This window comes from Diabrotica virgifera, chromosome 9 (genome assembly GCF_917563875.1).
Source record: "Diabrotica virgifera virgifera chromosome 9, PGI_DIABVI_V3a".
Classification (NCBI taxonomy): domain Eukaryota; kingdom Metazoa; phylum Arthropoda; class Insecta; order Coleoptera; family Chrysomelidae; genus Diabrotica; species Diabrotica virgifera.
The window spans coordinates 96,003,392-96,006,013 of record NC_065451.1 but is presented as its reverse complement, the minus strand read 5'-3'; the positions used below and the strand labels follow the sequence as shown (position 1 = coordinate 96,006,013).

At 31.0% G+C, this 2,622-nt stretch overlaps 1 protein-coding gene across 1 annotated transcript; it reads right to left on the bottom strand.

Annotated features, from left to right (window-relative positions):
* Nucleotides 1-961: 961 nt before the first annotated feature.
* On the bottom strand, nucleotides 962-2,023 carry LOC126891145 (ATP-dependent DNA helicase PIF1-like). Its single transcript, XM_050660327.1, has one exon. The coding sequence runs from the start codon at nucleotides 2,021-2,023 to the stop codon at nucleotides 962-964; it is 1,062 nt and encodes a 353-aa protein (XP_050516284.1).
* Nucleotides 2,024-2,622: the final 599 nt, after the last annotated feature.

Genomic DNA, 2,622 nt, shown 5'->3' with positions numbered 1-2,622 from the left:
AGCAAGTGATACCTGATTTGAAAGGTATTGAAATACCTATTCAGTCATACTAATTTTGTTTAAGTTTAAGCTCATTTTGACGAAAAAATGAAATAAATATAAAATTGTAGTTTCGCATTTACTTAATAAAAATTCAAACTGCCGCCCACGGTTACTTGTTGTCAAAAAGGTAAAGGCTAAGGCTCCACGGGCGACAAATTTACGCTAGCAGTAGCCGTAAAACGAACTTCAGGTTCCGCGGAACGGAATAGAAATAGCCGAACTGAACCGACTACAGGACTTAAATAGGTAAATAGGTTTATGATACGAAAAAGCACTTTCGTATGTGCCAGATCGTATTTTACTTTTAGCGTTTGTAAAAATTCATCTATTTTCGTAAAACCATTTGTTGTTGGAATAGCATTACTTAAAATTGATTTTAATCAAAGCGATTTCATGAATTTTAAAAAATGAGCGTTTTCTTCATTTTTATTTAATATATTATAATTAAAGTCGCCCAAAACAATTACATTCTGATTCATTGGTAAAACATTCATTAATTTAGTTAGGCAATTTTCAAACATTATGTTAGTCGTTGATGGTGATTTGTAACCGCTAATTACATTGTAATTATGGATTTTAAAACTAAACAAATCTACTCGACTTTTTGTATTTTTTTTTCGAAAACATGATTTATGTTGCCATGAACATGTGGATACATATTTTTCTTAACGAAACATAACAATCCCCTACATGTATCAATACTTTTCAAGTCAAATATACTGACGTATTCGTCTGTCATAATATGAACATTATTTTGGTGCAGAGTTTCACCAAAAATTAAAATATCGGCATTTTTAAACCAATTGTCATTAATTATATTGTTCATATGTTTATTAATAGAACCGACATTGTGGTAAACTGTTTTTAAGTAAGGAATTATTTTCTTTTAATTCGTTGAATGGTATAATTAAGAACCTTTCTAGGTGCAAACGAGAAATTTCTTGCAATACTTCATTAGTTTTTTATTAACGTTGGGTACTCTAAACGATTTGATTATAAATAATCCACTTAATTTTGTTACTCGACTTAAAACAACATATGTCATAGACACTGTTAATGCTCGACATTTTTTGAAATCTATACAAATCTGATCGTATGTTTGACCTTGACTTTTATGAATTATTATTGCCACAGTTGGAGTGAGGGGATATTGTTTTCGGATTATTTGATATTCCGTATTCTTAGATAAATATAGGACATGCCCAATTTTAGTAATTGGCGTCAACTTAATATCTATATTTTGTGCTTTCATACACTCAAGGTATTGAGCTCGAGCTTTATTGCCGATTTTACTAGAATTAAAGTCGAGCCATAGTTTTTCTGTTTCTGTTACAGAATTTGGTTCGAAAGTGATATGTTTTAAACAACCGGTTGAACCATTAACCAGTCCATCCTCAACATCAATGTTATTTGTTATCATATATTTTATCGCTTTTTTGATAGATAACTTGTAAGGATATCCGCCAGTTTCGGATAGTTTTTTATTTATTAGACCGTTTAGTACTTTATTCTTAACATAATCTGAAGCTTTACCTACAATTTTATCTTTGGCTATAGAATTGTAGTCGTTGCCTGGATAATTCTCAATACGTTGCTGATTGTAATCATTAACATCAACATTTTTGTCAAATAGCCTGATTGCATTTTCCGGTACATCAATTTCATATATTTCTCGAGATTTTATTAGTTTTATATCTGAGTTAGTCATATCACTGGCTGCAAGATTATTTAAACAAGTTATAATTTCGGTTTCATCTTTTTGACGCATTATTTGATTAAGTTCATAATAGTAAAATTCATTCCACAATGGGTTGGTATCCAGCAATTCACTTAATTGATTTATTTTTGGCGCTTTATATATAGGTTTATCCATTACTGGAGGCAGGTGATTTAAATCACCGACGGCAAGAATTGAAACACCGCCGAACGGTTCTTTTACGCCTTTGATTTGACGAAGCCTTGTGTCAATGTAATGCAACATTTGCAACTATTGTCGTAATAATGTGTAATAACTTGATATATCATATTGATTACTAAACTTTTACCGACACCCGCAGAACCGCTTAAAAATATTTTAAATGGTATTCGATCGGTTTTGAAGCAATGTGTCCATCACAATTTCTCTTTGACGATCATTTAGTTTCTCTAATAGAATTAACATTTCATCGCCTGTCACTCTAGGGGGACACGTGAATCTTGTTTTGTTGACATCTTTAGAAATTTCTTTTCCAGCTTGAACTAAAATGTCCACTTGCTGCATTAATTTGTCATTTTCAAATTCTTGTATTTCATCATCGTTATCTTGTACTTTTGTTACAATTTCTATTGCATTTTCGATTGTTTCTTCAGCAATTATTACATTTATTTTTTTCGATTTGCTGTAATTTTTTTTCCTAAACAGATTTACAATCTATGTTTTCCACTTCGTCTAATTCATTTCTCTATGGATGGAAGAGTAGTATTTGCTCTCTATAATAATTATGAACATCTTGATCAAATTCATAATGCCTATATCTGACAGAGCTGGGTAGTATCCGGATACAATATCCGGATACATTTTATGTATCCGAAAGCTGTATC

Coding starts and splice junctions, on each gene's coding strand:
- LOC126891145 (XM_050660327.1), bottom strand. CDS start 2,023: ATGTTGCATTACATTGACACAAGGCTTCGTCAAATCAAAGGCGTAAAA.